This window comes from Coturnix japonica, chromosome 28 (assembly GCF_001577835.2).
Source record: "Coturnix japonica isolate 7356 chromosome 28, Coturnix japonica 2.1, whole genome shotgun sequence".
NCBI classification, from domain to species: Eukaryota; Metazoa; Chordata; class Aves; order Galliformes; family Phasianidae; genus Coturnix; species Coturnix japonica.
The window spans coordinates 2,065,742-2,084,674 of NC_029543.1; the positions used below are offsets into that span (position 1 = coordinate 2,065,742).

At 47.8% G+C, this 18,933-nt stretch overlaps 2 protein-coding genes across 6 annotated transcripts in view; one reads left to right on the plus strand and one right to left on the minus strand.

Annotated features, from left to right (window-relative positions):
- The window catches only part of SBNO2 (strawberry notch homolog 2), a 51,683-nt gene extending 51,148 nt beyond the window's left edge, over positions 1-535 (minus strand). For 2 of the 4 annotated variants that reach the window (XM_015886273.2, XM_015886263.2), the window contains exon 1: positions 27-535. The gene's annotated coding sequence lies outside the window, so the exon portion shown is untranslated. The remainder of the gene's footprint in view (positions 1-26) is intronic. The other 2 variants (XM_015886266.2, XM_015886265.2) reach the window with 2 other exon arrangements.
- A 246-nt stretch (positions 536-781) lies between these two features.
- Positions 782-18,933, plus strand: part of STK11 (serine/threonine kinase 11) — a 31,217-nt gene continuing 13,065 nt past the window's right edge. The window contains exons 1-7 of one of the 2 annotated variants that reach the window (XM_015886331.2): positions 782-2,437; positions 7,664-7,747; positions 10,679-10,768; positions 11,438-11,570; positions 12,032-12,168; positions 12,697-12,824; positions 17,884-17,941. In XM_015886331.2, coding sequence (XP_015741817.1) covers positions 2,148-2,437; positions 7,664-7,747; positions 10,679-10,768; positions 11,438-11,570; positions 12,032-12,168; positions 12,697-12,824; positions 17,884-17,941 — 920 coding nt within the window. In that variant the 5' untranslated portion in view covers positions 782-2,147. The remainder of the gene's footprint in view (positions 2,438-7,663; positions 7,748-10,678; positions 10,769-11,437; positions 11,571-12,031; positions 12,169-12,696; positions 12,825-17,883; positions 17,942-18,933) is intronic. The other variant, XM_015886330.2, reaches the window with a different exon arrangement.

An 18,933-nucleotide genomic window follows, 5' to 3' on the forward strand; every position in this document is an offset into this window, starting at 1 on the left:
GAGAATGTCAGTTTGTGAGGACGTACCTGTGGTAACTGCAGGGTCTGGCGGGGTGGGAGGCTCAATAGCTGGGTCCTTCCCAGCTGCTGTGTGGAATGGAGGACACTGCCATGAACACGAGGATGGGCAGCAGAGAACCATGAGCCTCTTGTGACTCATTCAAGCCTCTCCTGCCTTTATTCCTGGTCAGAAGCAGAGGTTTATAGCACACAATGCAGAGCAGAAAGCAGCTGCTGCCTTCCAGCCTAATACAGGCCTCATTTCACCTCTGTAGGCCTATAGGTACCCTATATATGTGTTACCCTATAGGTAAAGGCAGCACCGAGTCGTTTACCATCATTAACGTCCAAGAGCACAGAGAACGTTCAGCCTGATGGCTGCTGGGCTCCTCACTGCGCTGAGCAGCCCATAGGGCCCCATTAAGCACCTTTAAGGCCGGGCCGTACAGCAGGCCCCGCCCGGCCCGACTGAACAGGCCATAGCAACCACTTCCCCTTCACCCTTCGCCCCCTATGACTGACAGCTCTCTCAGCCTATCACGACGCTCCGTCCCACACCCCGAGTGAAAGGGCGGGTTGTGAACCAACCGGAAGCGAAAGCCTCCTAACCGGCCCCGCCTTCTCGTGGCATGATTGTAGCCAATCAGAAGGCGAGCTCGCGGAGGCGGGGCCGGCTCGGTAGCCAATGGGAGAGGACGTTGGTCGCCAGGGAGGCGCACGGCCCGGGGGGGGGGCAACGGCGGGATCGCGGCGGGGCCGGGCGGGGGCGGGAGGTAAACAAAATGGCGGCGGCGTGCGCGATGCGGCGGCGGCGGAGAAGGGGGTAACGGGGTTAAAGGGGATAAAGGGGCGCGGTTCGGCTGGAGTGGGCCCCGAGGCGAGTCCGTAGGGGGCAGAGCGGGGACGGTATCCGGTGGGGATCGCTGTGAGACGATTGGACGCCTAAGGGAGAGTGGAGCCGGGGCCCGGCCCGGTTTGAGGCCCGGTAGCGGGGAGGGAGGACGAGGCCTATAGGCCGCCCCGCTGCCTTCCCTGTGTTGGCGGGGCCTAACGCTGACACAGCGGTGCCGGTGCACGGGGAAGGGCCTGTCGTGGGCCCCTCCCAGCTCACGGAGCCCGGTGGTGGTACCGGTAGCGTCCTCGCGGCCCAGCAGCGTTTGGAGCCTTCTGTTGTCACCTCTCTCCATCCCCGTGTCCGTGCTGTTACCTCCGGCCCGGCTGACACCTGTAGGGTTGACCCGTGAAGTGTCGGTTCCCCTTCCTTCACTTCCTTCCTTTGAGTAGGGAATGGGGTGCAGGGGGCGGCTGGCACAGGGGGGTGTCGCTTCTTGAGTTGTTGTGCTCCCTGTTGTGTCTGTGCAGCTCTGGGGTTTGGCTGGCTGCCGGTGGGGTTTGGTTGTCCAACACCCGCTGACCCTGGGAGCAGCAGCAGCGGTGACACATCATGTGCCAGGCGCAATCCAGGTGGCTGAAGGATGCCCCTGGGAGATCTCAATAGGCACCGAAGGCCTCAAACTTTTGTAGGCGTGAAAAGCGAAGAAATTAGAATTGTCGCTGAAAACTCTTTCAAAGAAACTTGGTTCCAGCTTCCAAACGGCTGAAAAAAAAGCCCCCAACGTCTGCTCTAGTGCTTGGAAGGTGAAGGCTGCAGGGCAGGAGCGCTTTCCCCCGCCGTCCTGCTGGGAGCTGGTGCCTGTGATTTACTGGGAATGGAAAGCCACGAACGAGACTTGGCTGTGGTTTGTTTTATGTGATGGTCTGAGGTCCCCCAGGATGACCTAGCACTTACCTTCACAAACTGGGCCAAGCCAAAGGCCGAAGTGACTTGAAAGAACCCTAGTGGTGGGACCAGGCCAGGAGCAAAGCGAGTCCCAACCTGATTGTGTCTGATCAGAGCTATATATTCTTCTTAAGAGACCCGTTACTGGAGCAGACCTGGATCTTTTAGCATCCAATTGAGCTGGAAGCGGCTCATAGTTCGTTTTGTTCTGTTGTTTTTGGCTTTGTTTTTTGTTTTTTAATTAATGTTTGTACAATCTTCTGGATGTTTTTTTTTCGAGAAGGAGTAAAAGGGAGTGTTGGAAAACAAACAAACAGGATTAAAACCCTGGGAGCTTAAGGAAGACAGGTTAAAGAACTTAATCCAGGATGGATATGCAGGAGCCTCAGCAGCTGGGTATGTTTGGAGAGAGTGAGCTGATGTCTGTGGGGATGGACACTTTTATCCATCGCATCGACTCGACTGAAGTCATCTACCAACCACGGCGGAAAAGGGCCAAGCTCATTGGCAAGTACTTGATGGGAGACTTGCTTGGAGAAGGATCTTATGGCAAAGTCAAGGAGATGCTGGACTCTGAAACCCTCTGTAGGAGAGCTGTGAAAATTCTGAAGAAGAAGAAGCTACGCCGGATTCCCAACGGGGAGGCAAATGTGAAAAAGTGAGTAAATATATACGTAGCTTTATGTTTTGGAAATGTTTCATCATAAGGTGTAGGTATTAAGGAATGTCCTCCTTCCTCAGCTGTGTGGCTGAGGGCTCCTAACCTTGTCCTGGGGGCAGCTCCTTGCACTGAATGGGAGTGCAGTAGCACTGGGCAGTGTCTGTGTGCCCAGGAGGGGCTGTGCTCTCCAACTCTTCACACACTGATTGCTGCCACCCACGTCAGTGCTGGGATGCGATCCCATGCATTGTGGGCATACCAAGCCTTGGCTTTTTATTCTTGGGTTCTCTTCTGGCTAATGAGTTTAGGAAGCGATTCAATGCTCTTTTCAGTTCGTTTCTGCAGCTGTAAAATAGAGACAAGGCTTGTCAACCTCTTTTCAGTGACTCAAGATCTGTGCTTGGAAGGTTTTCCAAGTGCCAGTTACATACTGATTAGTCAGGGCACAAGTAACTAATTAAAACATTCTGTGGGGAGAAGCCTGGTGTTATGCTTCATTTGCAGGACTCGTTAGGTGGAACTTTCCCTTTCAGCAGCATTGTGCCCTGCACACGAAGACCTCCTCGCAGCCTGTTTCCCACAGCAAGCTGTTTATTACAGCCCTGAGAGATGGCTGTTTATCTGCTGGGAGGGGAGAGCCTCCTGCAGCCGCAATGGTTTGTACAGGCTTATCTCATAGCAGGAGGGAGGACTTGGGGGGGGTGTTTAGAGGACTCTTGTGCTGCGACGTGCTGAGCGCAGGGCTCTGACCCAGCAGAGTCTTGTTTCTGTTTCTCAGTTTGGTTTGAGTTCGTGAGCTCAGCTGTGAGATACTTCACGTCCTGTACCTTGTGTCAGCTCCTGGAGTTTGCCTTCTAACCTTCAGTGACAGGCATAGTGACAGAACAGGCACAGGGCTCAGCGCCGGGACCTCCCTTTGCTGGCTCGAGTTCAGAATAAGAGTGAACTGCTGGTTAATGTGTAATGAAATGTTTCTTGTTTTTCTGGTACAGGTATGGGCGCCTTGTTCCATCCCTGCCCCTTTCCTTCTATCCAGAGCTCTGCTGTGAAGAGGGAGATTGTTTCTTATTTATTGGGACTTCACTTTTTTCTCCTGGTAGTGAAGAAATACTTCCAAACACGAGGGGGGATGTTGATGTCAGGACTATGGTGCTGGTTCTGAGTCCCAAAGTGAACCCTGTGGAAGTTTTATTCATACACAGCGCCTGAGAATGTCTAATTTGCCTTCATTAGGGTTAATTAGTGCAGCAGACTACCTGAGTTTTGCTTTGTTTGGCTGTGGATGTTTTGCTGGCTCAGCCTTGCTTCAAAACACAGAGGCAGGTTTTAAACGTTGCCTCCTAATGAAGGCTTACTTGGGCTCAAGCTCCTATTCTCGTCACCTTGTCCTTCTCTTAGGCCACCTGTTCATTTCCTTTATGATCAGTGATGATTTATAAAGGCAAAATACTGTATTTTAGCCATACTCTGCTGCTACACAACTCTGAGCTAATCGGACCCATCCAGCCCTGCTGTTATAGGCAGTGAGAACCATCTCCTCTTTGAATGAAGCTGCTGATCGGGCATCAAATCCTTCCTGTCTGCCCTGTCAGTTGGGTGGGGGGGGGCACATGGTGGCATTTAACAACACGTGTCACCACATTAAGGCCTTATTTCCAGGTAGTGCTGGAAAGCACTGTGTGATCCCTTTTTAATGTCACGCTGCTTGGCCACGCTCCATTGGCATTTGGCTTTCTTCAACTGCTTTAGTGGGTGCTTTATACCCTGCAAGCTGTTGGCATGTAATAAAAACCCCAGTCCATAGAAGCAAACAGCACCATTTGGTTCACATTCTTTGTTAAAAGTTCCTCATTACTTCACTCATTAGTAAATATGTGATGCCTGTTAGTGAGTGATACTTGCAGTCCTGCTGGTGGCCTTATCTGCAGAGGGGTGTCTGCAGCACGGTACGTGTCAGATGTGATGGTGATGAGCTGTGTAATCTTTGCAAACATCCCGACTTCGACTGGTGCCCTTTAAGATGAAAAGCCTCCTCTCCTTGCATGGGAATGCTGCTCCGTGCTCACTGCCTTGCCAGCACCCCAGCAGTACGTGCAGGCACAGGGATCTCTCAGGGCAGGATGCAGGCAGCTGCTCTATGGGTATGAGACTCCTGAGCAGTGAGTTGTTTGCTTTGCTGCAGGTCACAGAGTCCCATCTGAAGCAAAGCCTCCTCTCTGAGCTTAACTTCACATTGTGCTGCTAATGTGTTTGAGCCCCTGGCAGTGGGGCTGAGTGTCTGTACTATTTCTGTCTCAAAATCCCTCCTTTTGTTTTTCTTCTTCCTTAACTGTGAAGATGGAGCCCATTCCTCCAGCAGTCTGATCTCCCATCTTGGTTTCTAACCCATCTTGGTTTGTATGGCAGGGATGTAATTGATTTCTATTAACGGCCTATTGCCCCTGCAGTTATCCCAGGGTGTTTCTGCTTTGCTGCTGCAGTAGTGAAGACGAAGCTCCTATTAATTGTGTGTTGTCCAAGAAATTCCCTAGAAATCAGTTCCTAGGCCGTCAGCTCTTGAGTAATGACATGAGCAAGTAATACACAGGGAGTAATGAGCTGCCTGGGGGGTGGGACAGGCCTGCACCCATACTGCAGACTGGGCACACAGGGCAGGCATTGCAGCCTGGGCTGGGGATGTGGGTCTTATTATGCAGCTCTGGGACCTCTGGGTTGGGGCTGGAATACATTATGGGGTTATCATAGCAAATGGGATGATTCTGCTATATCCCCATGTGTAATCCAGTTCTGCATCTGGAAGGTTGGCCTGGAAGAAGAGCTCTGTAAGCCCTCAACGCTCATAACTGGAGTTTAAACTCTGCGCCACATCTCCTAACTCAGTGTGGGGATCTCTGTGTGCTCTCAGTCTCTGCATAGGGAGAATGGGGTGGCTTGTTGAGCCATCCGGTGCTGTGGCTATTTGCTGCTTCCACTTCATGCCAATAAGGAGTTCAGTAGGACTGCCAGAAAGGTGGAAGAATAATAGTTTAATAGAAGTTTAATAAAACTGTGTGCTAATAGCCTCCCATTTTAATTAAGTGTTTGGGACTTTCTATGCATATCCCCAGTGTCTTGTACTGTACTTACCATGCTCGGTGATTACTTAGATTTGAATATATGCTCATTAGAATTCTTCTGAGGCTGGAAATGTGCAGTAGGCCTGCAATGTGGTGATGTGGGCTTGTGAATTGAGAGCCCTGCTGAAGGAAGGGCTTGCAGTGAGCTGTAGGGTGTGTGTTGGAGGCCAAGATGGCTCAAAGCTGACTCATCCCAGCCTGCCCATCTAATGGGGGAGGTCTAAGGTGGGGTGGGATGGGTGGCACAGTGCTGTGATATCAGTTGTGTTAGGTGTCAGTTTCCTCTACCATCCTCTTGTCCTTGTGTAGCACAGTGAAGCACCCAAACACCTGGCTCTGCTTCAGCCCTCCCCTCTGCTGGGAGGGAGATCTGACTGCAAAAAAAACAAGGATTGCAATTTAAATTCCATATTGCTTTTCAGAAGGAACAAGGAGATGAAGTTGCAGCAGCTGGTGAGGTCCAGAAAGCATGGATGAGTGCACGGGTCCTCCCAGCACTGTCATTGAAACATCACAGTGCAAAGTGCAAAGAAAGCAGCAGGGTGGAGTGTTCTTTATGGTTAGCATGGGGGGGGGGTGGAGGTAAATACAGGCAACTTCTGACAGAGTAAGCACTGAGGTCCATTTAAGTGATGAATTCTGAAAACCAAATGGGATTGGAGGTGGCTGTGGCTGGGCTGCTTCCATTCCTCTGCCCTTTCAGTATGCAAGAGGAGCTAAAAATAATCTCCTCTGGGAAATGGGCTGCTTGGCCCCTGCCCCAGATGTGGGTGTGCTTTGCTGCTGTATGGGATTGGTGGTTCACGGTGTCCTTTGGGGGGGGGAGAAATGGCAGAAATATGCAATATTTATCAGGCTTTTAAAGGTGGGAGGAATCGGTGTTTGTGCTTTCAAGCGGCGTTACAGGGGATGAGCTGCTGGGATGAGGATTTAAAATGTGTTCCTAATATTGGAAGCTCTCTGCCTTCGCAGAAATCAGTGCTACTTAAATGTGTGTTTGCTGTGTCCCTCCTTGGCTCTGTCTGAGCTCAGCCATCTCCCTTCATTATGCAGGAACTTCTTAGAGCTCCGCTAATGCTGGCTGCAGTTCTATGCTAATTTAATCCACTTCGGCCTTTTGGTCATTACTATAATTAGAGCAGCTGCATCACTTTGCAAATCTGCTCTGCCATTTAAACTAAACACTCTTCCGAGCTTTGCCTTGTTATTCCATGTTTTTATTCAGATATCTTAGTTCTTAAAGCCTGCTTCTGTCCTGCTCTTTGGAGGGGCTGTTACTGGTTTGCTAGTTGGACATGGTGCAGCACCAAGTCATTCTGCTGGCCACAGCTAATTAGTGTAGATGGTCTAAATGCTCAAGCAAGAGCTATCTGAGCACCATGCATTCTGCTTGTGCAGAGTCTCACCCCTCTGAAGCTGTGCTCTGAGTTCCTCGCAGTGCTGATTCTAGCAGTGCAGGCTGGTAAACGTGGCCCTGCTTTTCTAAGGGGTTTAGTAATGGCAGGAAGAGGAGCTGGTTTGTGGTTCAGGACCTGCCTGGAGCAGAGCAGTGGAGCGGAGCTGAGTGCCTGCACTGCCAGCCGGAGCACTCCGACCTGCCTGGCCTGATTCTCCTGTTCCTCCTCCTTACAGCTGGCAGCAGTGGGGTTCTGCAGGCTGAATTGAGTGTAAAAGATACTGAAATTTGGTGGTTTGGGGTAGAGTATGAAATTGCAGGAGACAAAGATCACATCCACAGTTTGGAGATGGCACCCAGGGGTCCATTTCCATTGCCAAGGGAAGGCACCTGGATGGCAAGGCATCTTCCTTGGGTTTTGTAGTTTATCTTCTACTGGACAGGATTCCTGCCTGGGGGTCCTGAGGCTGCATAGTGTTAGTGGGGAGGGTTCTCCTTGTATCCAGCACCCAGAGAGCATCATTATGGGCTAACCTGGAGCTCGGGACCACACAAGGCCTTCTGAGTTTATAGAGGTAACCTGCAGTGAAGCAGCTGGGACTAATACAACCTGAAGTGTAACAATCCATGTGATTTACAAACATTAGTTTCATTCCACAGTAAGGAAATAGACTTTGAAAATGTAATGTTTTTCCTTTTCTTTTCCTGCAGGGAAATTCAGCTCCTGCGACGACTGCGGCACAAAAATGTTATCCAGTTGGTAGATGTGTTATACAATGAAGAGAAGCAGAAAATATATCCTTTTTAACACAGCGCTTGAAGGTTTGGATTCATGTTATTTTCCACTGTAGTGCTGAATCGCTATAATTCTGCTTTTGTTGAGGCTCTTCTGAACGTTCCTTACACTTACAATTGCTTTCACTAGCATTAAACCTGTTGTATGCCTGGAGTGCTTCCACTCTTAATGCTTTCTTAAAGTTCCCCAACTTCAGTGTAAAGTATTGTCCCCAGGTTACACATACAGGACTGCAGTAGAGAAGAACTGCCCCTCCAGGGCTGTTTTATTGTGTGATCTTCCCCACTTGGGCATGAAAGCAGCTGCAGGTCTGTCACTTTGTGCTGCTGCTGCTCCCAGCTGGTGGTGTGTCAGAGCTTTTTTTCCTTAAAGATGGACCTCTTACTGTTTATACTTTGCAGAAAGTCCATTTTTGTCAAGTTTTTGTCTTATTTTTTCCTTTCTTTGGCAATGATTCAGTGTATTTATTTTTTTTACCCCTTGGAAAAAATGAAAAATAAATAAAAATCTATATATTGTGGCATCTGGATATCAGCAGTGCTGCCTTCCACAGGGACAGCTGTGTCGTGTGGTCTGGCATAAGATGAGATGGGCTCCTGCCTGGGTTTGCTGTGCTCTGCTGTGAATGTCCCTTGTGAAGTGCTTTCAGTGACCTACAGCTTGTAATGGTCATGAGATAAGAAGTGTATTGCTCCTCTGAGACCTGCAGCTCTGGAAACTGAGCTGTGGCTTGTGATCTCAGCACATCTTTCAGACTTCAATGTGCTGTTCCACTGCAAAGTGTCTTACAAATATACCCAGACACCAACCGATGTGCTGCTGTGCCTTAACATGAGTGAAATGAAGGTGGGTGGCTGCAGAGTTCCTAGTGAGTGCCCTCAGACCAGTCTGTAAGCTTACTGAGCTGATCTGCTGTTGTCTGTGTTACAAATAGCTGCTCTTATTTTGACAGTGTTTTCCAAATACTGTCTTGCAATTACAGTACTTCACAAAACGGGTAATTGAATTTTGTGCTTTAATTAGATCGAATTCCCTGCCACCAAATCATTGATATAAAAAGCATGACAACTTTCACTTGTGTTTTGTAGCCTTAACAGACTGAAGGGACTGTAATTCAATTACTGTCTGCAGAAAGATACCACTTAATTAAGAAGCTGGGATGCTAACGGAGAAGCGTGTCGAAAAAGAGCCCAAGAGAGACCTCGTGTGTTGGTAGTAGGTGATGACAACCCAGAATGGTCATTCATTAAAGCTTTGACCTCTCTAAGCTAGAAGGGGTGGTTTTACTTCCTTCCCTGTTATTTATTTAGGGGGAAATAAAAAAGGAAAAATCCTTCTTTCCAGAATGAACAACGTGGCATTTGAAACTGGCTCTTAAAAGAGGGGAGGATTCTGTTCTTGCCCTGGTGATGTGCTACTGAAGTGCAGGCTTCAGCTGTGTTTATTCCCAGGAAGGTGGTGTTATAACAGCTTGCCTGTCTAGTCAAAGCCTTCAAAGATTTCCTTGGTAATAGGAAAGCTGTGATGTCTGGATTAAAAACATCAAGCACCTTTAGTATTTAATGGGTTGCTTTGCTGACCTGCTGATGCTGGGAATGCTGAGCTGGTGATGAATGGAGAACTGATCCAGGCAGAAAATAACCCCTGTTGAACAAGCAGCATCGCAGCTGGCACCCTGACTTGACAGCTTCTGTTAGCAGTGTGTACAGCTGTGTGTGGGAGCAGAACCCTATTGATAAGCAGAAATGAGAGCTTTGCTTGTCTTGGGGCACCTGTGCTAGATCTGCTCTGCCTGGAAGTTTGTGCTGGAATCTGTCTGACTGGCCAGGAATGGGCAGCTGCAGAGGAGGGGGTGAGAAGCAGGTGATGAAGCCAAAATCAGGTGGTTCTTTCTAGAAAGACTGAGAGCTGAGTTTTGTTTCCCAACCGGTAGCCTGTATAATCCATTGTAAGTATTGTTTTGTTGAAGATGGGGGGAGTTGTTGTCTTCCACATCACTGTGATATACATAGTCCCTATCCTTTTACTGGGGTAAGAATTTATAAGAATGAAAGTTGGGCTCTTGCTGCTGTTTTGGCTTCTACTGATTGTGCCCATCACAAAACCTACAGCACTTGAGCTGATCTTCAGAGAGATGCTGATGTGGGGGCACAAGCATTAATGCAATGTCTTTGCCCAGGGGTTGGAGCTGGATGGGATGTTCTACAGAAGGGCAGCAGTCTCTAACTTGGATCCCACTTAAAATGCAGGTCATCTCTTTAGCCTGTTTTGCCTCGAGAGCATCCTGGGAGATAAACAACTTATTTTGGTCTTAGGTTAAGAAGGCATCTGCTAGGATTAATTAGTGATTGAAGAAATGTGTTGTTACTGGAGAATATGGGCTGTCTGCATGCCTGTGTCTGAGCTGCACTGCCTTGCCAACCCACCAGATGTCTCAGGGTCTGTCACAGCCCCTCAGTGTGCACTGTGCCTTTCCAAGCCCTGGGAGAGGGGAGCAGAGCAATGATTGCTCCGGGCACTTCTGTCACTTCCATTGTATAGCCCCAACATTGAGATGTAAGGAGATGAAAACTGGGACTTGCTGGAAGAGAGCAAATACTAAGAAGTGCCACCAGCTCTTGGCACTCCTGTAGATTTTCTTAGTCTGTGTTTTCCATAAAGCTTCCCAACTCTCTCTAGGGTTCCTTTCCTATCAGTGAAATGCTACTGTGAGGATGGGGTGAGCAGCAGCAGTTAAGGAGTGTGTATCCACCTTCTTGGGAGGGGAAATGAAGAATAACCTCAATGAAGGCATAGGAGCTCACTTATGTCCCAGGTATGAGAGTGCACATGGCATCTTCCTGTAGGCAGCTGGGAACAGGGCTGCGATCCTCATGCAGCATCTGCCTTGAAAGCAGCTCACTCTGAAGCTTCCTTAACACTGCCTTCACGTATATGGTAATGGAGTACTGTGTGTGTGGGATGCAGGAGATGCTGGACAGTGTCCCAGAAAAGAGGTTTCCAGTTTTTCAGGCTCATGGGTAAGTACAGGTTTGTTCCTTAGGCTACATCAGCTTCTCATCACTGATCTCTCATGTTCAAGGGTACGCTCTGCTGGCTGCCTGTTGAGTAAAACTAACTTGGTGTAATGAGCCCATTTGTTACATCCATGGGGGGGGAACCTAATGAAGTAATGGCAGAGAGAACCCTTGGATTCTGGCATGAAAGGCGTCTTTCTGCTTTTGTTTTGCTGTAAGAGATGCATGACAACCTTTTCTAGCCTTCCCATGTTGTTCTGCTAGGATATGTGCAGTGAAGGAATCAGTGAAGGCTTGCTTGCTCTGAATGGGTTGTTGCGAGCTGCTCAGAGTCAAGAAAATAAGATGAAATATCTCTAATGGATGAAGAATTGTCAATATCCAGCATGGTCTGTTTGCTTGTTGGTGGACAGGCTGATCTGAAGCCCATTGCACTGTGCAAGTAAAGGAACCTCAAAGTGCTGGAGATGGGTGTCTGAGGTTATAGGTGGCCTCAGTGAAATGCAGGTGCATTAAGATGGGCAATATTTCTGCATGCCATGAGATTAAATATAAGTGCATGAGCAGTTGTTGCCATACTGTCACTGTGCAATGCTTTATGTATTACTGGTGGTTCATGCTTTTAATCTTTGGAAGTGCTTGACTCTTGTTTTCTCTCCCCTGTTCCTCTAGGTACTTTTGTCAGCTTATAGATGGCTTAGAATACTTGCACAGCCAAGGGATCGTCCACAAGGATATAAAACCTGGGAACCTCCTGCTGACCACCAATGGGACGCTGAAAATATCTGATTTAGGCGTAGCTGAGGTACGTGGAGAACTGCAGTGAAGTGGGATGTGTGACTTTCTGGATTCATATCACTTCTATGGGATCGATTGGCTTATTGATTGTTCTGCTGAACTTGCAGAATGCTCTGGAGTGGTTCTGCTGAATATTTATTGTAACTGGCAAAACACTTTTATCTCGTTGTTGATAACAGCACCAAACTTCCATCCAGGAAGCTTTTAGAGGAGGATGTTAATCTCAGATAAACCCAGAAAAGCTCTGAAGCGTGGTGAAATTGTTAAGCAGCATAACCTTGTACTTCTAGATATATGGAGACTGTCTTAGCTAGGTAGGATTGGTGTGGGAAATGTCACTGATGGCATTTAATTACAGTTGCAGGTTCTCATATGTAAGTAGACGTTCAGTAGCAGAGCTTTCCCCCTTTGACCAGTTAAAACTTGCATGCCTTGGGAGTTTGAAACTAATGGGTCTCTTTGCTGCAGGCATTGCATCCATTTGCAGAGGATGACACGTGCCGAACGAGCCAAGGGTCGCCAGCATTCCAGCCACCAGAAATTGCCAATGGCCTTGATACCTTTTCAGGCTTTAAAGTAGACATCTGGTCCGCAGGGGTCACACTGTAAGTGCCTGTGCAGCATCCAGGAATTGCAATGACAAATTACACGTCCCCAAATAGCTCGGTCTTGTGCAATCTGCCATCATCATTGCTCTTGTGCATGGTGCTGGGGAGGTTGGGGAGGGTTTTTGCAGCTTGGCCTATCCTTGGGATGTGTGTGTGTTCCCTGAAGTGCTTGCAACCCTGAATAAAGTCATCTCCACTCTTAGTAAGTCTCTGCCAGCCATTTCTCAGCATCTGAGATATGCAGCTGCTGTAATAATAGAAACCACAAAGTGCTTGTATCTCTAGTATTTATTTTTAAAAGTTTCTTCCATCCCAGCCTGTCAGGGAGATGTCTTTGTGGTATTGACTCATGTGAATGAAGGGGCTGTGATATAGGAAAACAAAGTTAGGAAAGGCTTTCCAAACACTGCCAGATATCCATCTTTTGGTTTCTTCTTGCCTTCTTTTGGTTTATGCTGTCACGTGAGAGCTGTGCACCTGTTCTGTGCGCTTCACCTCATACAGCTTCTCCTTCTGCCTTTACAGATACAACATTACAACGGGTCTATACCCCTTTGAAGGGGATAATATATATAAGTTATTTGAAAACATCGGGAAAGGTGACTTCACAATTCCAGAGGATTGTGGTCCTCCACTCTCAGACTTATTGAGAGGTGAGTCTCCCAGGTGGCTCTGAGTGAATGGGTAAAATGTAGAGGTGCAGCACATGCTCTGCTCATAAAGGCTGGGGAGAATTCATTCTGAGTATCCTGTGATGGTAAATGATCCTATTAGAGAGGTAGGCTTATTTATCTTGGGGTAAGACAAAGATCTTCAATACTGGTGTTCTCCTGAGGTGCAGTAAACCCTGAGTGGACTGCACTTTGTAAGGTTGGTTCTTACATGGATCCTTGTGCTCTAAGCAGCTTTTAAATATGAAGACAAAGCTCATGAGGTTAAATTTAAGTGACAGGTGAGGACACTTGATTAATTTCCTTGCCCAAGCTTTCTGTATTGGGAAATGAGTACTCAGGTTCTGCTGTCCTTCCTCATCAGCCTCTGCTCTCAAAGTGCTTTAATCCCAGTTGTCTTCTCCCTTCCCCTAGAATCTTGGTTGCAGATATTGGAGCAAAGTGGCTGGTACCTGTGGTAGAGACAGGAGTAGCTCCTTTTGGGTAGGAGGAGAGGGTTGGTTGGTTGTGTAGCAGCAGGTCAAATGTGCTTCCAGCTTGTGGGAGAGATCCTGGTCAGTTTCTGCTGCCTCACCAGAGGAATAGGTACAGTATGCTCCACATTCCTCAGCACAGGTTTACTCACTTCCCTTTGTCTTTGGCCATTCAAGAAGGGTCTGGCTTCAAATACAAAACAAAGCTGTGTTGTTCCAAGCTTTTTTTGTTTCATTCTTGCAAGTAGCCGGTGATGAGTGTGGGTGAGTGGCTATGGGGCACTGAGGAAGCTGAGTCAGCTTCGCTTCCTGCTGTCCGCAGTGTCATCAGGTCTGCTCCTGATATGAGTGTTTATTGCTAAACCAGGGGGCTGTCTGCTGTAACCGTACTGAGGACAGCACAGTGCTGCTGCAGTTTGTGGCTTGCCATAAAGTTTCAGAGCATTCACAGCCTTTATTTGCACTACAAATGGCTGGCTTCTCTACCAGACTTTCCATGAGCCTCCTTGTTTGAGGTTGACTTAGCTTCTCTGGTCCTTTGCTGATGATGAAATAAGTAACCTGCACATGTTTCAGAAAACACTGACTGACCTGAACAGCTTTTGGAACCCATTGCATCAGGTGTAGCTGCAGCTGTGGCTACAACTGAAGGCCCAGCACTTCTGGCTGCTGTGCTCTGTTGCCCCAGGCAGCAATGTCTCAGTCTACGTGTGGAGCTCAGGATTTGCCCAAATGAAGTAAATCCAAAGGTTCATCTGGTAGCAGTCTTCTAAAGCATCCAGCAGAAACAGATGAAGTTTGTGGTAAGCCTCACAGTTGCACTTAGCATCATCCCCAGAGAAAGAGCGGTTGTGTTTTCTTGTCCTCGGATTATTGATAGCTTCAAACCTTTATGCTCCATTAGCAGAGTAACTCCTTCTTGTTGCTTTTCCATCCCCTGGATGAGGCTCAGAATCAGACTCTCTCACTTTTCCTTCTGCCTCACATTAAACAAGGAGCCTGATAGGTGCCTGCTGCTGCAGCAGGCTGAAATGGAATCCAAAGCTGCACATCAGGCATTGTGGCAGGCTGGTGCTTTCATATAGCAGCACAGACACCCTGCGCTCAGCTCCATCTTACTGTAGGCTATATTTGGCTTTTGTGTTGTTTCTAAACAACTTTTAGAGCACTCTGCAGTGCTGCAAGCATTCATTCCCTCCTTAATGTGAAGAGAACTCAGCATGCTGTAAAGTGCTTGTTTCCTTTCTGGCTATAAGAGTTACACTGACCATTATAGCAGTTTGCCCATGAAAACAAGTGCTTGAATTTACCTCTGAGGGCTTTCCATCCCTTAGTTGACCATTTTTGAAGCAGAGTTTTTATTCTTTTCCCCTGTTTTCACTTCTATGTCCCACTTTGCAGAAAAAGCAGAATTTAGAGGGCCTAAAACTTCTGTGGTGTCTGACTTGTGGCAGTGTACTTCAACCAACCAGTTGGGATGCTGCCCCTCTTCTTGTCCCTTAATCAACAGGGACAAAGCTTTAGCTGTGCTCTTTGCTGATGGGAAGGGGTTGGTACTGTTCTGCCTTCTGCATCTGCAGACATAAAGGATGTGCCGGAATGGAAGCATCTGCAAATAGCCTTAAGGTCCTTCTGTCAGCATCTGTGTGTGACTGATTGACTCCTGTGCAGTTCATTTCTGAGCAAGAAAAATGCAGAGGGTGAGCTTTTTTCCCCCTCTTCTAATATACTTTGTGCTTTCTCTGAAGTTTTGAGCCTGCACTCCCTGCATTAGGTATCTGGGTTTATGTCCAGGTTCTGCTGTGGGCTGACTGTGTGACTGGGCACAAGTTGGTTGGTGTCTCAGCATTGTTTTCTTCTGTATAAATGCTGTGATCTTAAATTTCAGGGATACATTTTCTGATGGCAATAGGATGCTTTAATGCAGTAGTTGCAAGGAATCCCTTGAGCTGGGGCCTGTAACCATCCAGCATCATGTCCTGCATGTTTCTGCTGAGGAGTTTCTGGTCAGAACACCTGGTTGCGTTTGTGAGGATGAAAGAGAGGAGGAAAATCCATCTCACTTCACAACTTGGGCTTTTTCTGCTTTATATTGATGGCTTAAAGTGGTTGCTGAGTTAAAGACTCGAGTAAAACCCAGGTTAAATTCAATAGACTCGAGCTGTTAGATTTCTTCCTGTCTCTGAAGGAATATACTCCAGATTGTGCTGCCTGCTTTTTAAGTAGACGTTGTAACACTGTGCTTGTTCAGGATTATTCAGATGTGTGAGCTGCTGTCTGCAACAAGGAGCTCTAACAGGATTGTGGTCTCTGGTGCTCACATTGTCCCTTGGCACACTTTGAAAGGGGTTTGAGACTGCTGCAGCAAGCATGACATCCCATGTATGGGCACAGCGGGTCCTGCTGGAATCCCATAGGGTCGAGGTTTGCAAGCCAAGCATCTTCCCAAAGATTCTCCCCATTGCAGCCTCTCTTCTCCACTTGCAGATAATCTGCATGGAGATCTTTACCGTAAATGGTAGAGAGTGTGTGTGGTTACTGTGGGCAGACGCTCGTGATGCTTTGCCTGGTGAACAGGACATGATGTTTTGTCGTGATGAAATCGCAGGACTTCGGCCACAGGGCTGCCGCAAGTGAGTCACAGCCGAACACATCAATGTATGTTTTCAATGGTTGGATGTTCTGTTTTCTTTCTAACATTGCCCCAAATATAATCCTTGTCCTTAAAGGAAGCTTTCTTGTTGTTCATTTACCTTATTTATGCCTTAGAACCTTATTCTGCTTGCACCAATTTGATCTAATGAGTGCCTTACGTTTCTCTTAGCCTTGTTGCTCTTCAGTATTTAAGAGAATGTACCATTTTTAACTCCATCCAAAGCAAAGCTGTCCCAGCCCCTGTAACCTGGTTACATTGATAAGATAACCTTGCTTATACCAGCTCTAGCATCCCCTAGGCAAATAAACAAAAACCCTTGGGAGCTCAGCTGTAAAGTGAGAAAACAACTTGGAATTAGCCCTATAGAACCACACTGCTGTTGTATTATGAGTGTTGCAGCACTTTGCAGGCTAGCAAGATTCAGGATCAGTCCATTCTCTGCTGTGGGTGGTTCAAATCTATCTCAAAATACACTTTTGATGGTGGTCCTCACAGCAGATTTAACTGAGCTGTGCAGCTTTATGGCACTGTCACTAATCACCTCCTGCCATGTGCTCCCAGTTCTGGTCCAGTTGCAAGTCTGGTCTGCTGGTTGCTTGTTTGCAAGTCTTTGTTCTGCTTATGGGGGAAAATACGCAATGTAAGGAAGTGCTCTCAAGGCTGAGGGTTCTCAAGAAGGAGCTGTTGCTGTAGCTGCCGTCAGCTCAGCCGTGTGACGTAGCCATGTGGTGGATTTTGTGGTCTCAGCAAGGCAAGAGTGCATTTCTGCTAAGCTCTGTCTAAAGCCTTGAGTGCTGAAGGCTCTGCTGCCTTGAGTTCAGATGCTTGTGGTGCACCCGACAGGTTTTCCCATGGTTGGTTTGACTTAACTTCCATCACAGTGATATAATGTGAATCAATAGCCCCATCCTTTCTCTTTTGAGGTCTGTTCTGTTCTTGGTCTCCATTCCCTTCAGCTTGCTGCAGGCTTTTCTCCCCTCTTCCCAAAGCCCTGCTCCTTGTGCTCATCAGTGCTGGTGCTTCAAGAGCAGTGAGAGGCTTTTCCCCAGCAGAAGCGAAGCTGATTGCAGTGTACAGCAGTGAGTTTAACACCCATTAGATGGATATATTCTTGGAAGCTCTGTTGGAGGGGTTTTGGGTTCTGCTGGATGATGCTCATTAGGTCCCATTGAACAGCCTGTAAAATACAGCAAAATTTCCTATCTCACTTCTGTGGAGTTGTGAAGCTTTTTTGGGATCGTGGAGCAGAGTGGGCATCTCATAAGTCTGCTTTTTAAGGAACCCACCTCCTTCTTTTCCAGGGAGAATACAGATAAGCTATATTTCCACATTCCCCTCTCCTCACCCTCATCCCAGTGATCCTAGCAATGGTTGCCAGAAATCCAAACTGGCTCAAGCAGGAGGATGGATGGATGGATGATGCTGGGATGGACAGTAGGATCATTAGTGTCAGTTCTCCCCAGCTGTACTTCCAGAATAGAAGGACATCACTGGACTGTAGAGTCTCTGGGATGCTGAGCAGGTGGATGTGTCACGCCTAAGGCCTGGGCTCTTCCACAGGGAAAGTTCAATGGTGTTACCTGTGAAATGCAAAGTCTTGCTGCTCCTTGCCTGGAGACACATTTGGGCTTGTGATCTGGGGCTGTACAGTCTGTCCCTGCAGGGCAAAGAAGGGAAAAGGTTGTATCCACCTTGCAGATGGATCAGGAGTCAGTGCTGGGCTTGGGGTTTGTGCCGAGCTCTCTGGGGCTGATGCAGCAAACATTTCTGCATTTAAAGTGTCCAAAGCTGCCAGGAGGGCCAGGCACAGGGGCAGGGTGGTGGGAGGGGAGGGCAGTGCTTTATGCTTCTCACCTTCAGCTTGGCTGAGAGCCTCTGTGATCACACCTGGACTTTTTCTCCTTCTTTTCAGGGATGCTTGAATACGACCCAGCCAAGAGATTTTCAATACAGCAGATAAGGCAGCACAAGTGAGTGTTCAGCTTCTTCCTATTAGTCATTCTCTTTCTGCTTCTCATGCTAATGTACCTGTGCTATTGCTCTCAACTCATTTTTCCTTTTGACAGCAGACACATGGAAGTCACTAGATAACCTTCCTCCAGCTCTGCTGGAGCTCTGGCAACATCCACTTGGCTTTTTTTTCCCCCCCTCCTATTAGAGCATCCAGTTAAAGCATTTGAATTGCTAACCAGTAAATAATGAATATGTTGAAAATGTGTTCCTAGTGTGACTGGTTCTTGATAATTAAGGGTTCTGGGTAATTTGTTTCAGAGGCCAGCTAGCACTGATAGAGCAGGGGTTTCCTGAAGCTGCTTTACAGTAATGTGTTGGTTTTCTGGACAGTCTGGTGACAGAAATTTCCCTTGGAATTTTCTCCATATGGAATCAGTATGTTCCAGGACAATGGGATTTTTTTTTTCCCTCTTTAATGTCATCCTCCTCCTTCCCCCATATCCTCTGCTTTATCCTTGCTTTTGTCTGAGGGGGTGGGGGGGGGATGACAAGGGGATAGGTCGTTATCTGAGGGTTTTTTTCCCCCCCCTCATTTTTAAAGGCTCTGTTTGAACATGCTGCCTCTGAGCAGAGATTTCCTGGGCGGATAAAAGTACAAGAACAAAAAAGCATCATAAGGATGCTTCAGCGCGGAGGCTGCATTAGCTTATCTCCTGTTTGAATAGGAAGTGCTTCTGAGGACATGCAGAGCTGCCTGCTGGACCGCAGATGCTCAGCAGAGGTCCTGCCTACAAGCTTGCCCAGAAAGCTTCTGGGAGCCTTGTAAAAACAAGGCTCTGATCCTATAAGGCAACGGACCTGCTTTGTGCTGCCTGCAGGCAGGAAGAGCACTATTTTTATTGCTTCTGTTTGTTTCTCTGAGGGTAGGGGAAAAAAAGAAAGTGGCAGTGGGTAGCAGTGTGCTGTCAGATGGTGATCCCTGGTAGATACTATGGCATGGGAGATGTCT